The sequence below is a fragment of the Rhinatrema bivittatum genome, chromosome 18 (assembly GCF_901001135.1).
Source record: "Rhinatrema bivittatum chromosome 18, aRhiBiv1.1, whole genome shotgun sequence".
Lineage (NCBI taxonomy): Eukaryota > Metazoa > Chordata > Amphibia > Gymnophiona > Rhinatrematidae > Rhinatrema > Rhinatrema bivittatum.
The window spans coordinates 10,352,549-10,380,465 of record NC_042632.1 but is presented as its reverse complement, the minus strand read 5'-3'; the positions used below and the strand labels follow the sequence as shown (position 1 = coordinate 10,380,465).

At 43.3% G+C, this 27,917-nt stretch overlaps 1 protein-coding gene across 1 annotated transcript in view; it reads right to left on the bottom strand.

Moving 5' to 3' along the window:
* The window catches only part of GABRP (gamma-aminobutyric acid type A receptor pi subunit), a 122,427-nt gene that overhangs the window by 26,773 nt on the left and 67,737 nt on the right, over positions 1 to 27,917 (bottom strand). The window contains exons 6-8 of the mRNA XM_029583948.1: positions 22,107 to 22,189; positions 21,124 to 21,261; positions 3,649 to 3,801 (exon numbers count right to left, since the gene is read on the bottom strand). Coding sequence (XP_029439808.1) covers positions 3,649 to 3,801; positions 21,124 to 21,261; positions 22,107 to 22,189 — 374 coding nt within the window. The remainder of the gene's footprint in view (positions 1 to 3,648; positions 3,802 to 21,123; positions 21,262 to 22,106; positions 22,190 to 27,917) is intronic.

Genomic DNA, 27,917 nt, shown 5'->3' with positions numbered 1-27,917 from the left:
CCCCTCTGGAGATGACGTCATCTTCTGGGGCCGGGCAGTCTTTCCTGATGAGGCTCCCTTAAGAGGCAGGACATCCCATGTGCATCAGAGGAGGACCCGATGCTGTTTGGGAGGATGCTGCCTGAAATGCGTTGTTAGGCGTGCTTGGACCTGCCGTGGAGGCAGGGCTGCCGCTCCGAAGAATCAATGGAGGTAGGGAGGCTGGCCGGTTGTGGCCAGTCGCCGCAATATCCAGTATGCAGAAGAGAGTAAAGGAGATACCTTCCTGTTACAGAGAAAAAGAAGGAAACAAAGGAGAGGATCTGTCCAGAGCATAGTAACACTTAGATACACATAGAAACATAGAAATATAGAAATGACAGCAGAAGAAGACCAAACAGCCCATCCAGTCTGCCCAGCAAGCTTTCACACTTGTTTTTTTAGTAACCTTTTGGTTCCGATTTAGTAACCTTTTGGTTCCAATTCCCTTCCACCCCTGTCATTAATGTAGAGAGCAGTGCTGGAACTGCATCTAAGTGAAGTATCTAGCTTAATTGGTTAGGAGTAGTAAATGCCTCAATAAGCCAGCTACACCCATGCTTATTTGTTTACCCAGACTATGTAATTCAGTCCTTGTTGGTTGTTGTCTGAATATAAATCATCTTTTCTTCATTCCCCCCCTACCGTTGAAGCAGAGAGCTATGCTGGATATGCATTGAAAGTGAAGTATCAGGCTTATTTGGTTTGGGGTAGTAATCGCTGTAACAAGCAAGCTACTCCCTGCTTTTTTGTGAATGCAAATCCTTTACAGGAAACTCTAGACTGGAGGAAGTAGCCATGTACAGTAGTCCGAGAGTCCCCAATTTCAAGTGGGAATAGCTGAGGAACCACGCAGTTACTATTTATTTCTCGATTACAATTTACCAAGAAGAAAATGTATGGTGTGTCCATATATTCATGTTGAACAAGTGCTTTATTCCTGTGGCCTTCTGGCTTTTAAGCACTTGGAGATGAACACACAAAATGCCAAGGGACTTAAAGGGTAAGCTTATCCCCTACAAAGAATCCACTATATAAGACTTAAAGAAAGTGGATATTTTTGAGACTGTGACTTAGCCCCGATGTCAAGTTTGTGTGGTTTTGTCTCATAGTGAGCCACCTGGTTTGGGGATACATGAGAAATTGGCAGTTAAGATTTAATGCAAAAAAGTTCAGAATCTTGCATTTAGCGTAGAGAAATCCTAAAGAGGATGAGATACTAATGAGTAGGGATGTGAATCATTTTTTGACGATTTAAAATATCGTCCGATATTTTTTAAATCATCCAAAATCGTTAAAGAGTGCGATACAATAGAAATTCCCCTGATTTATCATGAAAAAATCGTTAATCGGGATAGTGTCCACTAAAGGGAGTTATTTGGGGGGAGGGTGGGAAAACTGGCACACCAAAACAACCCCTAAACCTACCCCGACCCTTTAAAACTAATCCCTTACCTTCCCCCACCCTCCCAAACCCCCCCCAAACTTTTTACATGTACCTGGTGGTCCAGTGGAAGCCCCGGGACTGATCGCCCGCTCTCGGGCCGTCGGCTGCCACTCATAAAAATGGTGCCAATGGCCCGATAAAAAACCCCCCACCTGACCCTTTAAAAGTGCCCCCTTAGCTTCCCCCACCCTCCCGATCCTCCCAAAACATTTTAAAATTACCTGGTGGTCCAGTGGTGGTCCCGGGAGCGATCTCCCGTTCTTGGGCCGACTGGCGCCGATGGCCCTTTGCCCTTACCATGTGACAGGGTATCCGTGCCATTGGCCGGCCCCTGTCACATGGTAGGAGCACTGGATGGCCAGCGCCAATTTTAAAGATGGCGCCGGCCATCCAGTGCTCCTACCATGTGACAGGGGCCGGCCAATGACACGGATACCCTGTCACATGGTAAGGGCAAAGGGCCATCAGCGCCATTTTTATTAGCGCAGCCGACGGCCCGAGAATGGGAGGTTGCTCCCGGGACTTCCGCTAGATCACCAGGTATTTGTAAAAGTTTTGGGGGGGGTTCGGGAGGGTGGGGGAAGCTAAGGGGTCAATTTTAAAGGGTCGGGGTGGGTTTTTTTTTTATCGGCTTGGGCCTCAGTAAAAAAAATTAGCGATGTGAATCGGAATCGGAACCGATTCCGATTCACATCTCTACTGATCAGATTTTTTTCTCCCTCCAGCCGAACCCGATCGTTAAAACGATCGGGCACACGATTAACATCCCTACTAATGAGCACTATCTAGGCGAGAGACCTTGGGGTAATCATATCTGATGATCTCAAAGTAATGAAAATGTGATAAGGCAGTGGCCAGAATGAAAGGGATGCTGGGGTACATAGAGAGTGCATAATCAGTAGAAGATGGGTGCAGTTTGTTAGTGAAGCTTTACCCTGAATATTTTGTCCAATTATGGAGGCCAATCCTCAGGATATAGAGTAGGTAGGGTCAAGGCAGTCCAGAAAAGGCTTCTAAAATGGTGCAGGGTCTACACCAAAAGCCATATGAGATGAGATTTAAGGATCTAAAAATGTATACCTTTACAGGGGTGCTCAAACTGGTCCTACAGGCCCTCCAGCCAGTCGGATTTTCAAGATATCCCTAATGAATATGTATGAGATTTATTTGCATGCACTACCTCCTGTGTATGCAAATATTTCTCATGCATATTCATTAAGGATATCCTGAAAACCCAACTGGCTTGGGGGGGGGGGGGCCCATAGAACTGGTTTGAGCACCCCTGCTTTAGAGGAGAGAGAGGGGCTTATACTACAGACATTCAAATACCCTGAAGGAATAAATAATGCACATGAAGCAAAACCTTTTCAGGGAAAGAATGCTGCAGAACAAGTGGTCATGGCAGGTGGAGGGAGTAGACTCAGAACTGGCATCAGGAAATATTTCCTGACAGAAGGACTGGTGGATGCATGGAATGGCCTTCCAATGGAAGTAGTGGACACAAAATAATGGAACTGAAGAAAACATGGAAAAGCACAGAGGATGCCTAGTGCGATAGCAGTGAGGGGAAATCCTAAGATGAACAGGAATGTAGTTGTGCTGACTAGATGAAACGTATTGCTTTATCTGCCATCATAGTCTCTGTTTCTATGTAAAAGTGATGGCTTGGCTCTTCTATTTAAAGATATGAACAGGTTCAAATCTTTGCAGGTAACAAAATAACTCTTCTATTGATGCATCCCATGCATTGAATCCACTAACATAATTCATCATCTGCCCTTAAAGTAGCAAGCACTAGCTTCTCATAGGTGTTTGAACATTACCAGGAAAAGAAGCAAAAATTTCATTTACGTGTCATGACATTAATAAAAAAGAAAATAACTGCAAAACTGTTTGGAGATATACAATCTATGGAGGGTTGATTCAGCTCATTCAACTTGTGTTAAATATGTTGAAGTATATATTTAAACTGTGAAGATTTCATCCCAGAATAAAAAAATGTATTTATATATGGTTGAAATATGCCAGAAAACAAGGAACATTTTGGAGGAAGTAGGACCAATAATTTTGACCCACTACGGTGTCAAATTTTATAAAAGATGTTCCTGTTTTGTAGAAAAAATGCTTAGGACATCTGGCCTTGAGTCTCCCTTCTCTAGAGCGTCTGGGATTATGCTGTTTACCGATGCAGGTCCTGGCAGGCACGGATGACAGTGAAATCCAGAACGATACCCAGGACAAGATGACCAGCAGTGTGGCTGGGATATATGTCTCCAGAACGAAGTACAGGAAATTCCTCCGCAGCTCAAAGAAGAGTATCAGCCGTGGGTAAACACCTAGTGATAGACCCATGAAAACGCCACATTAATGTAAGATTGATTACATTTCACAACTCAAGATAGTACATCTCAATCAGAAATGCAGACAGATCAAGGCCGAAGAAAAAAACATTACATAAAAGATTAAAAAAAAGCCCAAATTCTTGTATTCTATATACTGTGGGTGAGAGTCAAACAATGAAGGAAAATAATATTACTGCCTAATTAACAGCAAAAGGTGATAATTCTGCAGGGGATGGGGGGACCAATTTAATATTACTTCTGTACATAATCCAGGTAATAACTGAAAGACGTGAAAAGGTCTGCATGGCTTTATCAGAAATAAGCTCTTCCAATTACTCAGGCGTCAAGAAAAAACATTGTGGTTTCCCCTTTGTTGGATATGTCAGAGTGGGTATGTACATATGTATTAGGATAGTTTCTTTTGAAAAGTTGTATAATTTGCATATTTTTAAATGCTTGAATTAAAAAGATTGTGGATTGTCTCTATGGGAATAGATTATTGCATATTGTAAACATGTTTATTTTTACATTTTTGGATTTAATAAAATTTCTTGATTTCATATTCCAGGTATTTTGTATTAGCTATTGTGATACCCATGTTTACACCGTCGCTATTTCTAATTACCGTTGTAGAGATATTTACAGGAAATTTGTCAAGGAACCAAGTCCCTGGCTGTAAGGTTTGAGGCTTTAATCCAAGAACACTTTCCCCCATTTTCTGCTACCATATTTTTAAAAAATCATTCATATGATGAAAATATCTCAAAACCCATTTCCTGTCTGGTTCCAAAACAAAGTTTACTATCATAGTAGAATGATGTTAAAATTACCAGTAGACCCTTCTAATGATTAAGAAACATGTTGAGGGAGCTGGAAACCCTCTCAATCCCTTCATTAAATCCTTCTTTAGGAGAAGTAAAGTAAAATACCTTAGATGTCGATGGTATTTTAAGAATTTCATATTTCTTAAACATCTCTTTTCTGGAAAACAGAGGAACTCTAAACCACAAATTCTTCCTCCCCAGTGAATTTTCTAAAGTTTCCAATTTATTCAAAAGCACTTGGTTACCAATAGGGATATGTAGATAAAAAAAATTTGTTTTGGTTCATTCATTCATTTCGTTGGGACCCATATTCATTCGTTTCAAAACAAATTTTTTTTTGTTTATTCGTTTCATTTACTTTCCATTAAAACATATGGGAGAATTATTACAGTCTAAATTAGACTCTAGAATAGTGAATTTTATATTAATTGTAATGAATGAAACATGGGAGAAAAAAATCATCAAGAGGGGGAAAGAGTCACATGGTACTTTAGAAAATGGCAACTGGCATAAAATAGCCTAAGGCTCTGCAAAGGGGAACAAGGACGATGGGATTGGCAGGAGTTCTCTAATGCAATGTAAGTGAAGCAGAGAAGCAGTAAGAGGAGGAAGAACACCTCAAGCATTAGAAAGAGGATGGCTGCCCAGCAATAGTGTCATGAACAGTTGATGGAAGCACGAGAGGCAAAGTGGCACCAAAAAATGGCATCAGGACCCTGAAGCAACATGAAGAGGGAACAAAGCAGAAAATGTAGCAGAAAAAAATCCCAAGGTACAGAAAAAGAAGAAAGAATCAGAAAGAGTGGTATCAAGATAAAGAATCCAAAAAGCATGGGAGAGGTGCACAGCAGACACCCCAGACTGACAGGAAGTCTTCAAAGTGTAAGAGCTGGAGTATGCCAGGAAGGTACAGGCAGAATAAGAATATAAAGGTGTAAAATGTGCGCATGGCAGCAAGGCTGAGCGGCACAAGGATCTGAAGGTGTCGGATGAGGGGTCATGGCATTAAGGCAGAATGACATGGGAGATACCAGGCATTCCATTGGCGCATGCAGACAACCACAGAGAGGGCGGATGACTCTTCCTGTCAAAGTGTGATTGTACCAGTCCAGTAGGATATGTTTGTGTCACGGAGTAAGCCACACATGTCATAGCTACGTAGTAGGGCTATGAAATCAGTTATGGTTCATGAAGCGGTTGCCACAAGTGTGCAAAAGAATGGAGAGCCATGGCAAGAGCCAATGGCAAGAAGGTGAATACCATAGATGAAGCATGGTCTTAAAATCCTGCGGAGTATTTCAGTAAGTTTGTAATGCAATCTATGGCTAGGACCTCAGTGGTAATGATTTGAACATGGCGTGTGTAGCTATACAGGCCTCATTGTTAATGTTTGGAACATGGCAGGCCATAACTATAAATGACAGGCTCATTGGCAATGGTTGGAACATAGTAGCATGCTGTAGCTGTAAGCGACAGGCCTCAGTGGTTAGGGCTGATAAAGGATAAGTTATTCTTGTGGTGGTTTTTGTAGAAGAGGCAGAGGATCTCAGTGGAGTCATGCCCCAGTGGCATTTACCAAACACCATCATTGAGGTATGAACCCACTGACCTCCCTGCTTGCTTCACCTCAGTACCTTTTTGAAGCCATGATCCTATGACCTCCGCTGCCTGTTTTGCCTCAACAGCTGTTTAGGGTGAAGCAGGCAGGGGAAGACAGTGGAGCTATGCCTTAGTGGTGGCATTTGGGGAAAGGAGGCAGAGGAGCTCAGCAGAGTCATTCATCCCTTGAAGGTTGCATTTGGGCAAAAAGAAGAGCTCAGTGGAGTTGTCTTGAAGGCTGCATTTGGGCAAACATAAAGCAGAGGAGCGCAGTGGAGTCATGCCATGAGGAGCTATCCAAGTTTCTCTAAGAAGCTGCCCAACAAGTGGAACCTAAAGCAGTGGGTGAGCCGGAATGGGGGCTACCACCGTGGCTTCCAGAGCCTTGCTGACCGCTTCCAGCACAGCTCTGTCCTGTCCATCCCCACTCTCTAATGCAGCTGCCCAAGCTAGAGCTGTCTGAAGCAGTTCTGTTCCTATTTTGTTTATTTAATGAGGTTTGATGTACTTTAAAGATGCTTATTTATGAATCATAACATTTTTTAGCTGTGTGCTGCTGGTGTGATGGGATTCAGTTAGGCCAGAAACCTCCCAAGCACTCCTGTTGCTGAGGGAATTGAGCCTGCACTGAAGCTCTGTCCTGGACAAGCAATGGCTAACTGTAGTGCTTTTTAATATTTATGTGGGTGGGGACCCTGTGATGATTTTTTTGCAATTGAGAGCAAGGCTTTCAGCTCCCAGCACTACTAAGCTATTTCTTTGTTTCTGTGGTACTAGTCACCTCTCCTTTTTCAGGTATCTTAGTGCTTCTTGCAGTGGGTTGAAGCAGGGGAAAGCTTCCTGAGTTTGGGCATCTGTGAAGGGGCACAGAGTGAATGGTGAGGCTGGCACAATAATGCCCATTGAAGCGGGAAGGTCTGAATTGTTTTCTGCACTTTATGAGCAGACCAGGCTTATCTGAATAGAGTGAGGGCAAGCATAAGCTCCTGCACAGATGGGAAGACTAGCGGGACTTTTCTTCCTGTACCAGCAGTGACTGACGCACATAACCTGCTTCTTCTCAAAATAAGTGCTGGTTAAGCCTGCATCTTACCAAATGTTACCAGCTGAGCAGCTGAAAGGATGCTAGTGCTCTCCATCCCCCACCATGCAATTCAGAAACCCCTGGTCCTGGCTCTCCTTTCTCCAGTGGCACCACAATGTTCTATTAGTACATAAGAACATAAGAAATTGCCATGCTGGGTCAGACCAAGGGGTCTATCAAGCCCAGCATCCTGTTTCCAACAGAGGCCAAACCAGGCCACAAGAACCTGGCAATTACCCAAACACTAAGAAGATCCCATGCTACTGATGCAATTAATAGAATTGGCTATTCCTTAAGTCAACTTGATTAATAGCCGATAATGGACTTCTCCTCCAAGAACTTATCACAAACCTTTTTTGAACCCACCTACACTAACTGCACTAACCACATCCTCTGGCAACAAATTCCAGAGCTTTATTGTGCATTGAGTGAAAAAGAATTTTCTCCGATTAGTCTTAAATGTGCTACTTGCTAACTTCATGGAATGCCCCCTAGTCCTTCTATTATTCGAAAGTATAAATAACCGATTCACATCTACTCGTTCAAGACCACTCATGATCTTAAACACCTCTATCATATCCCCCCTCAGCCTTCTCTTCTCCAAGCTGAACAGCCCTAACCTCTTCAGTCTTTCCTCATAGGGGAGCTGTTCCATCCCCTTTATCATTTTGGTTGCCCTCTCTGTACCTTCTCCATCGCAATTATATCTTTTTTGAGATGCGGCGACCAGAATTGTACACAGTATTCAAGGTGCGGTCTTTTAGTTGGCACTTTAACAGTTTTGAGTGTAAATGTTTTGCACTCAACGTTTGTTTCCTTATATTCTTCTGGCTGAAGGGATAGATACTTGGCTGTAGTACATTTCTGATAGTTGCTCTATGACAAGGAGAGGAATATGATTATTTTTTTGAGGCATTTAGGATACTATCATACACATAAACTAGCAGCAGTGTGGTGGTTGTACTGTGACTCAACTGGTAGTGTTGGGGACACAGCAGGAGTCGGCATTGCATCTCTTCCAGCCCTCAACCTTGCATCTCTTGGGCCTAGACAGCAGCAGCAGGATGGTACTTGTAGTGTGGTCCAACTGGCTGTGTTGGGGGGGACACAGCAGGACTCATCATTTTGGTGTTGTGGCCCTTGGATTGGCTTTTTGGACCGTGGAGGCAGCAGCAGTTGTGGTGGTTTGTAGTGGGGGCTCAAATGGTGGTGTTGTTGGGAACACAGCAGGACACAGCTTTGCATCTCTTCTAATTCCTGATTTTGCATCTCAGGCCTGGACAGGAGCAGAGTGATACTTATAGTGTGGCCCAACTGGCGGTGTTGGGGACACAGCAGGACTCAGCATAGCAAACCTTTCCAGCCCTTGATCTGGCATCGTGGGTCTGGAAAACAGCATCAATGTAGTTGGTGAAGTGTGGGTCCCATTAATGGTGTTGCAGAGAGAGCAGGCAGATGCAGTGAGTCAACAACAGTCCATTGGATGTTGCTAAATGCTGATAATGCCAGCACAGAGTCGTGGAGCAGCCGCTTGTTTTTCACGGAGCTTTAACAGACCGCTAAACAAACTTAACAAGTTGAACATTGCTGGCACAGTAATCAAATTCACTGTCACAACATCTAATGTTTCACTGGAATACCGTCTCTCTTGCGCATATCCAGCCCTTGAAGAAGGAGCCAGCCTCCGAAACATCAGGATGTCGGCTGAGGCAAGACCGACTACAATTTTGAGATAAGTGAATATTGCAACAGTATCCACGTGATCATTTCAAGCAACAATTGCACAGTGGACAGTGAGCACTACAAAAGTTTGCATTCCAACACTGGGGTACCCTAATGATTTTTAAAGCCTACACATAGGCTTCACAGTCACGATAGCCGTATTTTTTTTACAGCATCGTATGAAGGTACACTCAGATTATTGACATCCATATAACAGGTCTCTTTTTGAATTGATAATTGAGGCACGGCATGCAGAAAGGCAGAGCAGCCAGCAGCTACAGGTCCTTCACGTTTCATTCATTCATCTTTCCACTCACATGGCAAATCTGGATAGCCAAGCAAAGGCAGATTCATTTTAAGGATCACTAGCTTCTCCATTAAGTGTGATGAGGGCTTATGATGTCTCCTGACATGGAAAACACTCTTTCACTGGGGACATTTGTTGGTGGACAAGAGAGATAGCGATGGGCACTCTCGCTAGGTCTGGCCAGATGTTAGACTTGTGAGATGAATATGCCAGCACATCTGTCTCCATGTCCTCGATGGTCTCAGTGGGATAGCGTGTCACTGAGATTTGAGCTGCCATCTCCTTTGGTGATATTGGATGTGAAGTCTTTCTTCCCAGCTGCTTTAGTGATTGGCCTGGGACAGAAGTAAGGATTGTTTCCAATATCTTGTGGAAGGTTGTGCTAGGTGGCAATGTCGGCATGCTTGCACTGCTGTCTGAACTGGCCAGTGTGGGTGTTTCCTCCTGTGCTACATTCCTCCTCTGCCTCAGCCTGTGGCACTCTAGCTGACAGACCTCCTATGTCAGCATGCTCTTCATATGTGTCAGATTGTTCATCTCTAGTGCAAGTCTCCCTTTCACAAGTGGATCACTTAATGTAGCGAGCATGTATGTGGGCTTTTAGGTGCTTTCCAAGAACACCAAACAGCACAGCACAGCACCTCACCTCTCATTTCTTATTCCGTTAAAAGCTCTCCAACTTTTCTAACAGGATATTTACTATTAGGGATGACATCTCCCAAGGTGACACTTGTAGCACTCAGCTCCTCTGGGGCATCCTTAAGGGCTTCAAGATTTTCACAGGCTGTCTTATGACTGACTAGTGATGATGATCAAGGGGAGCCTGTACACCTATTTCCATACCCGAGAGAGATCATGCAGAGGTGGTCTGCTGTTCCACTGGCATCTGCAGCATCATGTAGGTTGAATTCCAGCAGGTAACCCACATCTATGCTGAGACGCATGTGAGGCATTTCTAATTCCCCCTGCTTTTCATAGGAGAAGACACCTGCCTTCACACTTCATGGAAGTGTCCAGCTATTTTTCTACACTTCTCTAGTAGCCATGCAGTTACGCATGTCTAGAACCCTGGACCCCAGCCCCAGGGCTTCCGTCAGTGCTAGGTGTAGGGTATGAGTGAAGCATCATACACCCTGATATCCACTGTCAGATACTGCCTTGACTATATTAGAGCCAATTTGGTGATAAAGAAACCTGCGTTGAGACTTCTGGCTCTCTGATTCAGCTGCCAGCTCTCCAGAATCTATTATTTATTTTCTATACCGATGTTGGTATATACCTTCACAACCGGTTTACAATAACTCCTTAAAATAAAATAAAAATTGCTGCTAAAATATTGGCAGTTATGGGAACCATCTGCCAGGGAGTGTGCAGCAAAGCCCACCCACATCCTGTTGTTCCCAGCTCCTGTGGACCTGCTGTCTGCCCCTACCTTGGCAGGTCCCACCAGTGTGCTATCAAGGAAAAGGAATGAGTGTGAGGCATTTGTGGATGTCCATATGTCACTTGTGAAAAGCACACTGCTCCCCTGTGCCTTCACCAGCAGTGCCTGCACACAGCTACGACAAGGTTTTACAAATTGGGGATGACCTTTCTGCTGAAAGTGGTCCTGGACGGCATTTTTTAGTTTGGAGCTAGAAGCTACAGCAAACGCTTGAGAGCCACATTCTCAATGACCTGCAGGTGCTGATCGTCTAAAGTGATCATTTCACTGATAGTGATCATTTCACTGATAGTCCTTGTCACCACTTTGGATGCTGCCTGCCTCTTTCCCTCCGAACACCACACCAATCGGGCTGTCACTTCTTAGCTATAGTTGGGTACTGCTGCTGCTGGCCTGCCACCTGACTGGTAGAAGGAGCCGAAGTCTTGGAAGGAGCTTGAGGAACACTCACCCCCTTTTTCAAAGACTAGTGTCCTCTGTCTTGCAGAAGGGGCCCCTGACTACTACTGCTAACATCCCCAGGTGCATATCTATTTATTTATTTATTTAAGTCTTTTCTATAACCGTCGTTAAATAGTTTCCATCACAACGGTTTTACAATAGGCACATAAATAGGAATGTGATACAATACTGTTCGTAGTTTTTCTTTCGGAATTGAAAGCAATGCTAACTTTATGTGTCACTTTATCTTATAGTGATGGATGATAAGACAAAGTAATATAAACATAAAATACAGCTACACACATATTGATTGTGATGGTGTGTGTTTGATTTTGATTTTCATTTGTTCCTACCTCGCACTTCGCCGGCTTCACTACTCCATCAACTCTCTTTGATAAGCTTGTTAAATAGCCAGGTTTTTATAAGCTTTTTCGAAAGGATTTGCTGTCACTTTGTAACCTTAACTCTAATGGCATGGTGTTCCACAGTATGGATCCTGCCAGGGATAGAGTTCTCTCTCTACTTGAGTGAGTCTGCTGTTTTTATTGATAGAATTGTAAGGAGTGCTTTGCTAGCTGATCTTAGGTTTCTGTTTGGTACGTGAACGCGGAGGGCTGTGTTAAGCCAATCTGCTTTTTCATTATGTATTAATTTATGTATGGTGCAAAGTGTTTTGTATTGAATTCTTTAGTTAATATCAAACTGAAGTATTTGATTAATATTTCCACCATTTCTTCGTCTCTCTCCACACCATTAATCCTAGTCACCTTTCAATTTTACTATACCTTTTCGACCTTTGATGTATCTTAAAAATGTTTTATCACCTCGCTTTACCTCTTTGGCAATCCTTTCTTCTGTCAGACGTTTTGCTTTCTTGATTACTTTCTTCGTCTCCCTAAGTTTACCAGATATTCTTTCCCTGGGTTCCTCTTTTGGGATCCTTTAGACTTCTTGAATACTGCTTTTTTGATTTTATTTCCATCAGCCACCTCATTTGAGAACCAGATCAGTTTTCTTATTTCTCTTACTTTGTTTACTTTTCTAACATATAGATTTGTTGCTTTTGTGATTGCTCCTTTTAATTTGGTCCACTGTTGTTCCACCTCTCCCATTTTCTCCCAGTCTTCCAGTTCTACCTCCAGGTATGTCCCCATTTTGACAAAGTCTGTATTTTTGAAAGTCAAAACGTGGGCCTTCGTGTGACTTCTCCTTATCCTGTTTGCAATCTCATATCATACTGTTAGAAGATCATTGGTGCTGAGATGGGCACCTACTTGGACATTTGAAGACATTATCCCCAATTAGTTGTTACGTCGGCCGGCTGCGGAGCTCGAGAACCGGTCTCCTAACCCAACGTTGCCAACCGCTGTAGTGGGAGCAGGCCCCGGCTCCCTGGCGGTGAGGGGAAATGCCCCTGATGTAGCTTTCCATTCTGCGGCCCTGCTTGTCACTGGCGCTCTTCAAAGTGTGGCGGAGATGCCGCCGCCATCTACTTCTTGCATCTTGGCCCCTAGGCGCACGCGTACCTCCCTAGTTTACTTAAAGGGCCCATGGCAGGAAAGGGCTGCCAGCCCCTCCTGATGATGTCATCGGTCCGGGACTATTTAAGGCAAGCTCTGACAGTCAGAGCTTGCCTTGGCAACAGGTTGCCTCACTTGTCCTGAGTGTAGTTCCTGAGTTGCTGTGTTCCAGATCCTGAGTTCCAGTCTTTGTTCCTGCTTATTCCTGATCCTGAGTTCCACTAACCGTTCCTGCTCTACTTTAGTTCCATCACCCTGCTCTTTGGACTGACTTTGGCTTGACCCCTGGACCGGACCAGACTACGAGTTTGCCACCTGCCTCTGACCCCTGGACTGGACCTGACTTCTCTTCTTGCCTGCTGTGGCCCTGGACTGGATCTTTGTCTTGCTCCATGCCTGGCCATCCCCAGGATCATCCACACAGAGGCCCACCTAAGGTCAGCTGGGCATAGCACCCAAGGGCTCAACCTGCAGGAAACAAGGGCTGGTATTGGTGAAGTTCCTTAATGCCTCTGATTCCCGTCCGGCCTCGCCTCCCAACGGTGGAGACCTGTGGGGGTCTTCCCTCAAGGGATAGCGCTAACCCCACCTTGGGCCAAGGGTCCACCCCCGCAACAGGTTGCCATGGCCATGGACCTGGCTGAGGCATTCGCCCTGCAAGCCATCCTGGGCCTGGCCCTTAAGATCCAGCAACAGCAACAATAGCTTGAGGCACTGGTGGCCTCCATCGAGCACCTAAATGCCCAATTGGATTCCTACCTGGTGGATCTGGCTGCGCTGAAAGCCTCCTTGGGCTTGTTCTGAAACTGCAAAATCTCCAGTCGGCCTTAGAACTGGTGGTGGCTGATGTGAACTGCCTTGCCTCTCGCCAGGACTCCCTGACCCAACCCAATATCACATCACTGCCCCTTGAGGCTCCCGTGCCGGTCTCTGATTCTGGTCTGGCGGACATTTCTTTGCTGGCACCACCTCATTACGCAGGAGAGACCCTAAGCGGTGTCGGGGATTCCTAATCAGTCATATGCATTTTACCCTTCAGTCAGCACTTTTTCCAAATGACCTAGTCCAAAACGACCTTTATCCTATCTCTTCTGGATAGGATAAAGGTGTTGGCTTGGGCTTTCCCCCTGTGGGAACACTCAGACCCCTTGCTTTCAAATCTCCCACAGTTTGTCTCAGCCTTCAAACAGGTTTTTGAGGAACCAGGTAGGCTTCATGCCATGGGCTCTGATCTCTTACATTTGCGAAAAGGACTTGCTCCTTAACTGATTATGCAATCGAATTTCAAACCCTGGTCATTGAACTAAATTGGCAGGGGGACAGCTTACACGCCATCTTCCTTGAAGGATTAGCTTCCAGGATTAAGGATGAACTTGCGGCATGAGAACGTCCCACCTCCCTCGAAGGTCTCATTGATCTCATGGGGAAGATCGACAGATGACTCCAAGAGCGGGCCCGGGAAAGCCGTTCAACTCAGAAGGGTCACTCTAGGGAACCACTCCCCTTCGGCTATGACCGCTCCTTGCCTTTGGGAAATTCCTTAGAGGAACCCATGCGACTGGGCCATATTTGTTTCACAGATGCTGAGAGGACTCGTCACCATCAATTAGGCCTTTGCCTCTATTGTGGGAACTCAGGTCACCTGCTGTCTCAGTGCTTGGAAAGGAAGGAAATTGCTTCATGCTGGAAGACCTCGGAACCAGTAATCATTGGTCTTGCTACCGCATCACCCTTATTCCTGTTGCCAACCTCCCTGGAACAACCCCCCACCTGTTTTGCCACCCAAGTTTTAGTGGACTCTGGTGCCGGGGGAAACTTTATACAGCAAGAGCTCGTGGACCAGTATCAGATCTCCATGCTTCCTTTGACTCACCATTGGCTCTTTCCTCAGTTCATGGAGACTTCCTCCCTGGGTTGGTGACTTGCACCACTCTGCCCCTTACGCTGAAAATTGGGCCTCACCACACGGAACTTATCTCCTTCTATGTCCTTCCTAAAGCCATGAACCCAGTTATTCTGGGCCTGCCATGGTTGCAAAAGCATCAACCGCAATTTGACTGGTCCATGACTGATCTTATCCACAGTGCTCGAAATCTTGTCTAGGACCGGAAGAGTCTCCCCGTTCGTTGATTGTGGCTACCGTTCTCCCTAACCTTCTTCTTCCGGTAAAAGATCTCAGGAGACTCAGACCAACCCTTGCTCCCTCTGGAAGAATGTCTTGAGGGCTGTCTTCGGCAGCTGAAGGAACAGCTAACTCAAGGTAAAGCTGAACACAACCAAACTATGAAAGGATTTGTATCCCTTTTGACCTATAAGGAAGAGGGAATTCAGAATTTGCATGCCCTTCTGCAACAAGAGAGGGGAAGAAGGCTTCCCTTTTCAACTCTTTCTGCCCGTCGGGACCATGGGAACGCCAAAAGTGGCCTTTCCTCGTCTGGGGTCCCGGTTGTTGGTCGAAGCAACTCTGGAATGTTTTTTCCTCCATCTTCAGTGATACCTCAATCCCTGAAATTGCATGAACTAGGCAGAAAAGCTAACTATTGGATTACAGAACTTGCCGATTCTCACCAGGAGAACCAGTGGAGCCTTGAAGATGTTGACAGTCGGTACCCGGTCACTCTGATCCTCAGGAGGGGGGCTTAGAGGAGGGGTACTGTTACATTGGCCGGCCTTGGAGCCTGCGACTGGTCTCCCTGACCCAACGTTGCCCCGCCATAGCAGGAGCGGGCTCCGGCTCCCCAGCGATAAAGGGGAAATGCCCCTGATGCAGCTTTCCATTTCATGGCCCTGCTTGCTGCTGGCGCTCTTCAAAGCACGGTGGAGATGCATCTTGACTCCTAAGCACGCGCACACGCCTCCCTAATTTATTAAGGGCCCGCAGCAAGAAAGGGCTGCCGGCCCCTCCTGATGATGTCATTGGTCCGGACTTTTTAAGGCAAGCTCTGACAGTCAGAGCTTGCCTTGGCAACAAGTCGCCTCGCTTGTCCTGAGTGTAGTTCTTGAGTTGCCGAGTTTCTGATCCTGAGTTCCAGTCTTCGTTCCTGCTTGTTCCTGATCCTGTTCCTGCTCTACTTTAGTTCCTTTTCCCTGCTTGAACCCTGGACTGGACCCAACTATGAGTTTGCCGCCTGCCTCTGACTTTTGGACCGGACCGGACTACAAGTTTGCCACCTGCCTCTGACCCCGGACCAGACCTGACTTCTCTTGTTGCCTGCTGTGGTCCCTGGAATGGATCCTCATTGTTCCTTGTCTCTCTCCATGCCTAGTCGTCCCCACCCAGCACCCAAGGACTCAACCTGCAGGGAACAAGTGCTGGTATTAGTGAAGCTCCTGTTTGCCTCTGCTTCCCGTCCGGCCTTGCCTCGCTGGACCTGGGGGGGTCTTCCCTCACAGGTAGCACTAACCTCACCTAGGGCCAAGAGTCCACCCCCACAACATTGTTGAGCACTAGGTTGAGTACAACTCCCTCCTTTGTGGGTTCCATTACCATTTGTTTGAAGAGAGCCCCTTGCAGGGCATCCACTATCTCACTAGTTCTAGTTGATTCAGTGGGAGGGATTTTTCAGTATACATCCAGCAGATAAAAGTCTCCAATAATCAACACTTCTCCCTTCCTTCCCATCTTTTGGATGTCTTCGACCAGATCTCTATCTAGTTCTTCCATTTGAGTTGGAGGCCTGTAAACCACTCCAGTAACAACGGATGCACCATCATCTTTTTTTAGGACAGCCCATAATGCTTCTTCTCTAACCCACATTCCTTGCAGTTCAGTAGTTTGGATATTCTTTTTGACATAAAGAGCTACTCCTCCCCCTTTTCTGTCCTCTCTGTCCTTCCTTAACAAGTTATAGCCCGGTATGGCTGAATCTCAATCATGAGAATTCGTGAACCATGTCTCTGTAACAGCAACAATGACCAAGACTGCCTCCACCACTAGGGCCTGCAGGTCAGAGATTTTATTGCCCAATCTATGAGCATTTGTAGTCATAGTTTTTTCTCTCTTGATTTGTAGCAATTCCTAGGCACCTTTTCTGCTTTTTTGGGCTGATTTTTTTATTTTCTCCTCCTACATCCTTTTTGCTTGGGGGTGACATGCCAATTTAATTGGCCATTTCTTGCCACCCCCATTTTTTAGTTTAAATGCCTTATAATACATGATATTAATTTTTCACTTAGCAACCTCCTTCCTGCTATGATCAAATGTAGGCCATCCTTACCATATAGCCTTTTACTGCTCCATACATGACCCCAGCCTCCAATGTATCCAAAACCACTTTCTGTGCACCAGGTTTTGAGCCAGGAATTGAAATTATTTATATGGCATAGCTTCTCATTTTCCTTTCCATGAACAGATAATACTTTTAAAAAGGCAATATTTTTTGCAGTGTGTCTTATCATCTTGCCTAGATTTTGGAAATCTTTTTGTACTTCATGAATACCATTTCTATTGAGGTTGCTGGTCTCCAAATTGATTTTTTTGACCCAGCAATTTTCTCCTGGTTCCTGATCACTGCAGTGACAATGCTCAACTGGGACTATACAGCAGGGCTCCTTCTGAAACCCAATCATGAGACCTGAATCAAGCCTGGAGTGATGACCATGACTCCCTCCCTCATCCCCCAGGGGTTATTTATTTATTTATTTAACATTTTTCTATACCGACCTTCAAGGTTAAATACCATATCAGGTCGGTTTACATCGAACAGGGGTAGATCAGTGTAACATAACATAACAAAGGAACAACTTTTTATAATTAGTGGAGGTAAAGCAGAAAAGTAAGAAAGTTACATAATAACAAGGACCATGAACTAGGAAGCTGAATTCAGCTGGAAAAAGAGAAACCTTAAGAATGTATTAAATTAAAATACTAGGAGACTAGTAACTGATGAGAATATTGAAGGGGCGAAGTTCCAAATTCAATGCTGAGTAGTTGTAGTTGTCTAGTGAAAGTTTGAAGGATCAGGGAAGGCTTGTAAGAAGAGCCAAGTTTTTGAGTTTTTTTTTAAATGTTGGTAGGCACGGTTCCATTCTGAGTTCTGCAGGTAGGTTGTTCCAGATGGCTGGACCTGCTGTGGAAAAAGCTCGGTCTCTGGTAGAGATGAGTCGTGTAGCTTTAGAAGGTGGGGGTTGTAGTGCTCCTTTGTAGGTTTCTCTCATTGGTCTGTTGGAAGTGTGGAGTTTGAGTGGGAATTCGAGGTCAAGATGGAGGAAGCTATGAATTGATTTGTGAATTAGAGATAAAGCTTTGTGCAGAGCCCTGTGACTGACTGGTAACCAATGTAAATTACGGAGGACGGGCGTAATGTGGTCTCTCTGGTTGGTGCTTGTTAAAATTCTCGCTGCAGCGTTTTGTATCATCTGTAAGGGCTTGGTTGTTGAGTTGGGAAGGCCAATGAGGAGAGAGCTGCAGTAGTCAATTTTGGCAAATATTAGGGATTGAAGAACAGTCCTAAAGTCATGAAAAAATAGGAGAGGTTTGAGTCTTTTTAACACTTGAAGTCTGTAGAAGCACTCTTTAGTTGTGGTTTTGATCATATTCTTTAGGTTAAGACGGTTGTCTATAATTACTCCAAGGTCTCTCACATGAGTGTGGGTGAGAAGGTGTTTGTGATGGATCTGTGACGAGGGGTTTTCTTGGTTGGAGGAAATGAGGAGGAGTTCAGTCTTAGAGGCATTGATGACCAGGTTTAGACTGTTGAGGAGATTAGTGATGGCTTGTAAGCTGTTGTTCCAGAGTGCGATGGATTTGTTAATAGATTCTGTTATGGGAATCAAAATCTGGACATCGTCCGCATAAATGTAGTGAATAAGGTTAAGACTGGTTAACAGTTGGCAAAGGGGAAGGAGGTAAATATTGAAAAGGGTAGGTGATAGGGATGAACCTTGTGGTACGCCAAGGGAAGAATTTGTAGATGGTGATTCTTTATTGTTTATTTTGACTTTAAAACTTCTATTACTGAGGAACGACTTGAACCAATGTGGACTGTTCCTGAAATGCCTATGTCTGAGAGGCGATTCAAGAGGATGGGGTGGTTGACTGTGTCAAAAGCCGCCGAAATGTCTAAAAGGATTAGGAGAAAGGAGTGTCCTTTGTCTAGACCCATAAGAATATGGTCAGTTAGAGATATGAGTAGGGTTTCTGTGCTGCGAGATTTGCGAAACCCATATTGGGAAGGGAAAAGTAAGTTGTGATCTTCTAAATAATCCGAGAGCTGGATGTTGACCAATTTTTCTGTGATTTTGGCTAGAAATGGTAGATTAGAGATAGGGCGGAAATTTGCCAGCACACCAGGGTCTAGGTTATGTTTCTTGAGGAGTGGTTTCAGGGAGGCGTTTTTTAGATTATCTGGGTAGAGTCCTTGAGTTAAGCAGCAGTTTATGATTTTGGTTAAGGGACCAGAGATTATATTAGGAATAAGTAGCAGTAGCTTGGAAGGAATGTTGTCCGATGGGTGGCTGGATGGTTTCTGCCTTTTAAGAATGGATTCGATCTCTTTGGTCGATATTAATTCGAATTTATCGAATTTGACTCCCTTAAGAATGTAGGTGTTATCGAATGAGGTGTTGTAGTCAGTCTTGGTAGGAAGGAGAGCAAGTGTGTTTGAAATCTTCTGCTGAAAGAAAAGGGCTAGCTCATTTGCTTTGGACTGAGCTTGTTCGTCAGGTATCGACGGTGGTAGAGACTTTGTTATTTGAGAGACATATGCAAAGAGGGTTTTTGCATCAAATTGGATGTCATGGATTTTTTTACCGAAGTATTCTCTTTTTGCTTTTAGAATGGAAGTCCTGTAGTAATGTAGTGTTCCTTTGTATGACAATAGTGTAGTGGTGGAAGGTGCTTTGCGCCATTTATTTTCTTTGTGGCGTAATTCTTGTTTTATCCGTTTGAGATCGTTGGAAAACCAAGGTTGGTTTCCTTTTTTTGTCGTGTTGCTTAGTTATGAACATTGCCCTATGGCATCCCCAGCCCCAGCACACCAAGGGGGCTGAAACTTGCTATTCAGCTTGGGATGTGTACAGTAAATGAGACGATGCACCATGATGGGTCAGACCAAGATCCATCAAGCCCTGCATCCTGTCTCTTACAGTGACCGATCCAGATCATTAGAAAGTACTTGGATGATCCCAGAGAGTAGATCCAGTTCCATGTTGCTCACTCCTGGGGATAAATGGTGGATATCCATGAGACCACATGGCTAAAAATTGTTTATGGACTTGTCCAAACCTCTTTTAAACCCAGCTATTTATTTATTTTTATTTATTTAGAGTTTTTCTATACCGGCATTCGTGATTAAAAAATCACATCATGCCGGTTTACATATAACAGGGGGTGTGAACACAGAAGGAACATTAACAAGTGCAAAGCGTTCGTAAAGTTACATTACAACAAGGTTCATATAACTGGGTAGAGAATTAGAGTAAGATAACTGAGCAGTTAGGATTAACTATTTACATTATATTGTGCTATGCCTTGACCACATCATCTGACAAAAAATTCCATGGCATAATTGTGAGCTGAATGAAAAATTACTTCCTCCAATATATTTGAATTGTGCTGCTTGCTAGTTTCATGAAGTGTTCCCTGTGTCCTATTATTATTTGGCAGTTTAAGAAAAGTCCTCTTTTTACCTGTTCTACCCTGCTGATGATTTTATAAAACTCTATCTCATCCCCTGTCGGTTGTCTCTTCTCATCATAGGGGAACCATTCTAGCCCTTTTATCATTTCCGTTTCTCTTTTCTGAACCTTTACTAGTTCTGCTCTGTCTTTTATGAGATGGGGCAACCAGAACTGCGCATAGCTCTCACAATGTGGCTGCACTACTGATCCACATTATACAGAGGCATCCTGATATTCTTGATTTTATTCTCCATTCCTTCCTGATATTTCCTATCATTCTGCTTGCTTTTCTGACCAGCGCTACACACTGAGCTGAGGATTTCAATGTTTGACCACAATGACTCCAAGATCCTTTTCCTGGGTGGTTACTCCTAATCAACAGTGCTTAGTGTTTTACTCATCAGATCCAGGTTAAATGTTCACTGGGCACACAGTAAAATTCACAGAGCTTTATGCAATAAAGATTTATTTTTCCACAGAAAGAGAACGGGAACAATTCTTTTGAATATGACCCAGAGAATGTGAAACATTTGTGAGATACAGCTGTCAACTGGCAATAGCCAATAGCTTGCAAAATTTGGGACCCGCAACCTAGAATCTCAGTTACAAAAATATTGCCATTAACAGAGGGCATTGTATCAGAGATTACAAATGGTTATCCTAGATTATCCCCAAATAGTCTGTTACTGTCTCCCACTGTTGGTGAAGCAATGGGAGGCTGAGTACAGAGTTATGGCCTCAATCCCAGTATTTACCTGTTTCGTACTTCCCTTTAGAAACCAGCGTGTAGTAGCGTTCCACAGTGTACTGGGACAGACTCAGGTTCTCCAGGCCACGGATAGAATCATTCCCCCTTATCCAAGTAAAGACCAAATCGTTTACACTGTAGCCCCCTAACGGAAAGAGGGGAGGCTAAAATCAGAACTAAATATTCAAATAAAATAACAAGTTTAAGAGTTTCATAATATTGTGCATTCAATAAAGGATAGTCAATAACAAGTCAAATCAAATCATGATAAGAGGAAGGAAGACAGCGCAGGGTCATGGCTAGAGGAGGCAGTACTATGGCAAGTCCAATCAGGATCGGGTGCACAAATTAGGTGCGCTTCTTTCCCACTCTCCTTTTCTTCACCTCCACCTCCCCATCAGGGACCCTGGTTCCTAAAACAACTTGCGTGGTGGTACCAGGACGATTCTGGCTGGTGGGCTCCAGCCCTGCTAAGCCCTCAGGTGCAACCAACACCAAAGCTGCCATTGACATCTGTGCAGGTGCAAGGGATGGGACAGATCTATTCAAGCTGTACAAGCCACATAAATGCATAAAGATGGCCTGACAGGCACAGCAAAGACTATGGACTTCCTTATGAAAGGAAACCCATTAAAGGGATAGCTACTGAAAGCTTCCATTGGATGAAGGGTGACATTTTAGCAGCTCTTATCGAACATGCCCCGAAGGGGTGCTGCTGCTGTCAGATGGGATAGAGAGCACGGCAATAACCTGGGGCATACGATCTATCACAACAGGCTTGTACTAGTGTGATGGAAAACTTATATTTGGTTTGCATTAAAAAGTCAGGTTAATATGTTAATTCTTTTCTGAAGCACAAGTATCTAAGCCACAGAGGTGTATGACAAGTGGTAGACTTTGAGACCAGAAGCTGAGAATATTTGAATTTGGCAGCAACAGGAGATCAAATAGAGGAAAATAAGACAAGTTTGCATGGAACATCATACTTACAACTCTCCAGCTGCAGTTTACACATCTGTTTATCCATAGGATACTTTGACAGGTCCATGTTACATGCTACTGTGGTAGTGATTCTTTGAGAGGGATACAAATAAATTAGGGTGTGACAAGCATTGATATAATACATCTGCAGAAGGTAAATATTCAGTAGTTCAGTAATCAGACATAAAAACATAAGAAGTTGCCATACTGGGTCAGACTGAGGGTCCATTAAGCCCAGCATCCTGTTTTCAACTGTGGCCAATGCAGGTTACAAATACCTGACAAGTACTCAAACATTGAATAGATCCCATGCTACTAATGCCAGTAATAAGGAGTGGATATTCCCTAAATCAATTTGATTAATAGAGGTTTACAGACTTCTCCTCCAGGAACTTGTCCAAACTTTTTTTTTACCAGCTACACTAACTGCTTTAACTACATCTTCTGGCAATGAATTCCAGAGCTTAATGTGCATTGAGTAAAAAATAATTTTCTCCAATTTGTTTTAAATGTGCTACATACTAACTTCATAGAGTTCCCCCTAGTCCTTGTATTATCTGAAAGAGCAAATAACTGATTCACATTTCCACGTTCAAATCCTTTCATGATTTTATATACCTCTATCATATCCCCCCTCAGCTATCTTTTCTCCAAGCTGAACAGCCCTAACTTCTTTAGCCTTTCCTCATAGGGGAATCATTCTATCCCCTTTATCATTTTGGTCACTCTTCTCTGTACCTTCTCTAGTGCAACTATATAATTTTAAAGATGCGGTGACAGAATTGCACAGAGTATTAACAAGGTATGGTCTCACCATGGAGCGATACAGAGACATTATGACATCCTTCATTTTATTTGTTATTCCCATCTTAATAATTCCAAATTGTTTGCTTTTTTGACTGCCACAGAACACTGAGCTGACAATGTCAATGTATTATCCACTATGATGCTTAGATCTTATTCCTGGGTGGTAATTAACTCTTAATATGAAACCTAATATTGTGTAACTATAGCATAGGTTATTTTTCCTGTATTCATTACCATATACATATCCACATTAAATTTCATTTGCCATTTGGATGCTCTCCTGCAATTTATTACAATTTGCTAGTGATTTAACTACTCTGAATAATTTTGTGTCATCTGCAAATTTGATCACTTCACTCATTGTACCCCTTTTCAGATCATTTATAAATATATTAAAAACCTCCAGTCCAAGTACAGATCCCTGAGGCACTCCACTGCTAAACATTTTCCACTGAGAAAATTGACGATTTAATCCTACTCTCTGTTTCCTGTCTTTTAACCAGTTTGCAATCCACAAAAGGACATTGCTTTGCTTCATATCCCATGGCTTTTTAATTTTCTTAGAAGCCTCTCATGAGGACCTTTGTCAAACACCTTCTGAAAATACAAATACACTACATCTTTATCCAGATGTTTATTAACCCCTTCAAAAAAATGTAGCAGGTTTGTGAGGGAAGACTTCCCTTGGGTAAATCCATGCTGGCTGTTTCCCAGTAAACCATGTCTATCTATATGTTCTATGATTTTGTTCTTTAGAATAATTACCACACTTTTCCTGGCACTGAAGTCAGGCTCATCAGTCTATAGTTTTCCAGTTCATTTATTTATTTCAGAACCCTGGGGTGTATACCATCTGGTCCAGGTGATTTGCAACTCTTCAGTTTGTTAATCTGGCCTACTTCATCTTCCAGGTTCACTGTGATTTGGTTCAGTTAATTTGAATCATCACCCTTGAAAACTGTCTCTGCAATGGGAATCTCCCCAACATCCTCATTAGTAAATACTAATGCAAACAAGTTAGTTTTTCTGCAATGGCCTTATCTTCCCTAAGTGCCCCTTTAACCTCTGGATCATCTAATGGTCCCACCGACTCCCTTGCAGGCTTCCTGCTTTCAATATATTTTTAAAAAATTTTATTATGAGTTTTTGCCTCCACGGCCAACTTCTTTTCAAATTCTCTCTTAGCCTGTCTTATCAATGTTTTACATTTAACTTGCCAATGCTTATGCTTTTTCCATTTTTGTCAGATGAATCCTTCTTCCAAGTTTTTAAAGAAGTTCTTTTGGATAAAATACTCTTTTACCTCACCATTTAAGTTTGATGGCAATCATTTGGCCTGCCTTCCACCTTTCTTAATACATGGAATACATCTGGACTGTGCTTCTAAGATGGTATTTTTAAACAATGCCAATGTCTGTTGTACACTCTTAACTTTTGTAGTTGCACCTTTCATTTTTTTTCTATTTTCTTCATTTTATCAGTCTCCCTTTTGAAAGTTTAGAACTAGAGCTGAGATTTACTTATTATCCCTCTTCCAGTCATTAATTCAAATTTGCTCATGTTATGATCACTATTGCCAAGTGCCAAGTGGACCCACCATCATTACCTCTTTCACCAAATCCAGCATCCCACTTAGAATTAGATCTAAAATAGCTTTCTCTTTTATCAGTTCCTGAACCAACTGCTCCATGAAGCAGTCATTTATTCCATCTAGGAACTTTACCTCTCTAGCATGTCTTGATGTTACATTTACCCGATCAATACTGGGGTAATTGAAATCTCCCATTATTACTTCACTACCAAATTGGTCAGCTTCCTTAATTTCTCTTAGCATTTCATTGTCTTATTATTTTGGCCAGGTGGATGGTAGTATATTACTATTGCTATACGCCTCCAATACACATGGGATTTCTACCTTAAAGATGCTAGTGTGCATTTAGTCTCTTGCAAGATCATTATCCTGTTGGACTGTAAGCCATCCTGGACATAAAGTGCCATCCCTTCACCAAGTTGATCCTCCCTATAATTGTGAGATAATGTGTACCCTGGTATAGCCCTATCCCATTGGTTATCCTCCTTCCACCAGATCTCCGAGATGCCAATTAAGTCTATCTCATCATTCACTACATACACTCTAACTCTCCCATTGTACTTCTTAGACTTCTTGCATTGGCATACATTTCAAAGTGTGTTTTTGTTTGTATTAACTATCTGCTTTTCAGTTGACAGGGTTAATTTGAAATCTTTTAGCTCAGGTGATTCTTTATTTATAGGTACAGGGACTACTTTTGTTTTTACTGGAACTTCTCTGTTGGGATGCTTCAACTCTTGTTTCATTAGTATCCTTCAAAGATACCTCCCACTAAACCATGCACTGCTGAGTAACTGTTGGCTTTTCCCCTTGTTCTAATTTAAACACTGATCTATCTCCTTTTTAATGATTAGCATCAGCAGCCTGGTTCCACCCTCGTTAAAGTGGAGCCCATCCTTTCAGAAAAAACTTCCCCTTCCTCAAAAGGTTGCCCAATTCCTTACAAAACTGAACTCCTCTTTCCTGCATGATTGTCTCATTCATGCAATGAGACTGCGGAGCTCTGTTTGCCTCTGGAGTCCTGCACGTGGAACAGGCAGCATTTCAGAGAATGCTACCTTGGAGGTTCTGGATTTAAGCTTTCTACCTAAAAGCCTATATTTGGCTTCCAGAATTTCCCTCCCACATCTTCCTATGTCATTGGTGCCCACATGTACCACAACAGCCGGCTCCTCCCCAGCACTGTCTAAAATCCTATCTAGCAGGCCGATACAGAAAAACACGCGGGAGAGCCGGCGAGCGCCCACACAGGCCACTCTCCTGGGCGCGCGATTCAGGAGGGTGGTCTATGCAAATTAGAGCCTGCGGTAAAAAGAGGCTCTAGGGACACTAGCGCGTCCCTAGTGCCTCCTTTTTGACAGGAGTGGCGGCTGTCAGCATGTTTGACAGCCGATGCTCAATGTTGCCAGCGTCGGTTCTCAAACCCGCTGACAGCCACGGGTTCAGAAAACGGACGCCGGCATAATTAAGCATCCATCTTCTGACCTGCGGGCCGATTTAAAATTTTTTTTTTTTAAATTTTTAATTTTTTTAATTTTTGGGGCCTCCAACTTCATATCGCTATGATATTAAGTCAGAGGGCATACAGAAAAGCAGTTTTTTCTGCTTTTCTGTATACTTCCCCGGCGCCGGCAGAAATTAATGCCAGCCTTTGGATAGGCGTTAATTTTTTAAAGTAAAATGTGTGGCTTCACTGCACATTTTGCTTTCTGGATCGCGTGGGAATAACTAATACGGCCATCAACATGCAATTGCATGTTGCGGGCGCTATTAGTTTCGGGGGGGGGGGGGGGGTTGGCAGCGCATTTTCGATGTTCTATTACCCCTTACTGAATAAGGGGTAAAGTTAGTGCGTTGAAAATGTGTGGCCAAACCCGGGCTAACAGTGCGCTCCACCGGAGCGCACTGTACTGTATCGGCCCGTAGGTGATGCATGAGGTCTGCCACCTTCGCACCAGGCTGGCTTGTTTCCAGGCAATCCTCACGCCCATCAGCCACTCAGCTATTTACATTTCTAATAATCAAATCATCAACTATGACAGTTGACTTAACCCTTCCCTTCTGGGCAGTAGCCCTGGGATACTTTTCCTCCGTTTGAGAGGACAATGCATCAATTGGAGAGCAGGACCTTGCTACAAAATCATGACCTGCTACACTAGGTGATGCTCTCCATCCAGGTGACAATGTAGCTGGATAAGTTGTCATGGGTATTCAGCCAAGTGCTGCTGATTAGGCAGTCTGCTGAATATAGCTGGATAAGGTCCTAGTGAGCTGCATTTTATGCTGAGCTGGGACAGTGGCTTCAGATAAACCATAAATCCAAAATGGAGTCTACAGGACAGCACAGAGCTTTAAACCAAGAGACATAAATTCTATCTCTAAAATTAATTCTTTGACTCCAAGCAGGTTTCTTAACCTTCCTTTCCTTTTCAGCTTTGTTCAATTATTTCTTTTTCTATCTTTTCCTTAAGTATGGATAATGTATTCCTGATCACAGTTTCTTTCCTAATTATTGTTATTCAAATTTGGATAACTGCCATATCAAAAATGCCTATAACAACATACAAAGACATATAAATGCAATAAATAATCATATATTACCTTGAACCATTTCTTCCTTTTTTACCTAACCAGCCCTTATTCGAATAAATTGCTCTCACACACCTCTACAATGCTAATCCTATACATATTTCCCCATTAACCAACATCTCCTGTTAAATTTCAGCAAGACCAATTTATAAGATGTTTTTCTTTAATTCTGTTCCATTCTATTCTACTCTGCTTTTGCCGAGATGTTAATTATGATTCTAATGTTTATGTATTATGAAAACGTTTTCATGTATGATTTAATTGTTTAATTGTAAACTGGAGTGAAGGCATTCTGCTATACTTCAGTATAAAAAAGAATCTAAATAAATAAATAATCAATATAATATTATATAATCTAAATAAACAATAAACTACAAACATTTTGATTAAAATAACTGCAGTCACCACAAATATTTTAAAAAATATCTTTGGCACTCTGCATCCCGAAAATGACTGCACTTAACTACTGAAAAGCAAGAAACCACGGAACTCATTCTAATTATTAGGTAACAGTATGGGTGCAAAAGTCTAGAATTCATCTGGTGTTGCAGCAAGTCAGAACAAGGGGTAGACAATGCATTCAGATGAGAATTTCCAAAGAGGTTTTGCATGGAAAAATAGCCTATGTGCTCAAGTCATGCATATAGGCTATTTTATAAAGCTTGAGAGCACACGTGTACTTACAGTACGGCGCAAACATTTTACCGAGGAGGGGAAGCAGTAAGAGCATTCTGGGGTGGGGTTCAGACTTATGTGTGCAAGTTGCTGTTTTGTAAGAGGTGTACGTGCATGTAGTACCAAATTTGTCCAAACATTTTTACACCTAATTGACT